The 1,160-nt window shown below is 44.9% G+C and overlaps 1 protein-coding gene across 1 annotated transcript in view; it reads left to right on the forward strand.

Moving 5' to 3' along the window:
* mdn1 (midasin AAA ATPase 1) overlaps window positions 1–1,160 on the forward strand; it is a 107,206-nt gene that overhangs the window by 90,135 nt on the left and 15,911 nt on the right. Inside the window, 1 exon segment of the mRNA XM_020612888.1 lies at window positions 138–275. Coding sequence (XP_020468544.1) covers window positions 138–275 — 138 coding nt within the window.

Consider the following 1,160-nt stretch of genomic DNA (forward strand, 5'->3'; position numbering starts at 1 on the left):
GATAATTCCTGCGGACAGACATGCAGGCAAGCTAAGGGGGCTAAAGAAGGTTTTTCTGCTGATGTTGGAGCAATATAAACTACAAAAAGAACCATGGTTTTATAGCTTCTCTAGTTATTTACCTTTCTGTTTAACAGATCACCAGTCTGCCTTCTGTACTGAGTTCTCTGCTGAGCTGGAGGCAAATATCAACATGGTGCTGTGTGCTGTCCAGACACTTGTGAAAAGAAAGGAGAGCGAGCAACAAAAAGAGCACAATAGAGATGTCAAAAGAGGTGAGAGTGATGGAGTGGGGACCAGCTGTACTGTCTGTAGGAGTGGTGAATGGAAATTAATCACAGTGAAACTCTTATGACCCCTTTTAACCTTGAGAGCTGTAAGAATTCATTCTTAAGGTGCTAGATAGGTAGTGATGATATTCTTGTGATGTGCTATGTTATCATGTTGGAGAGAAACCTTCAGCATATTGCAAAAAGATCCTGAGTTCCTCCAACCAACTTTTTTTCCCAGTTCACAATGGGCCAGTCCTTTTTTTTTTTGCAACACGACATAACACATTTACAGGGCAAAGGACATAACAGAAAATGGAAACATAGAAAACATGTGCAGTGTGGGTGTATCCAACTCTATGCAGACTGATATTCAGTACATATTAAAGAAAAATAAATTAAACCAAATAAATTAAGAAATTTGGGGGGAGGTAAATGTTAAAAACAAAAGAAAACAGGGGGGTTTAGTTGATTATTGGGACAGAACACTGGACCAGCTCTATACCCTCTTCAGGGTGGTGGAGGGTTCATGGGAGTTTGCCCAACCAGTCCACATGTGTTTCATGGATCTGGAGAAGGCATTCGACCATGTCCCTTGCGGCGCCCTGTTGGGGGTGCTCCGGGAGTATGGGGTTCGGGGCCCTTTGCTAAGGGCTGTCCGGTCCCTGTATGACCGGAGCAGGAGCTTGGTTTGCATTGCCGGCAGTAAGTCAGACTTGTTTCCGGTACATGTTGGACTCCGGCAGGGCTGCCCTTTGTCACTGGTTCTTTTCATTATTTTTATGGACAGAATTTCTAGGTGCAGCCAGAGGCCGGAGGGAGTCCGGTTTGGGGACCACAGGATCTCGTCTCTGCCTTTTGCAGATGACGTTGTCCTGTTGGCCCCATCAA

Source organism: Monopterus albus, unplaced genomic scaffold (assembly GCF_001952655.1).
Source record: "Monopterus albus unplaced genomic scaffold, M_albus_1.0 scaffold128.1, whole genome shotgun sequence".
NCBI classification, from domain to species: domain Eukaryota; kingdom Metazoa; phylum Chordata; class Actinopteri; order Synbranchiformes; family Synbranchidae; genus Monopterus; species Monopterus albus.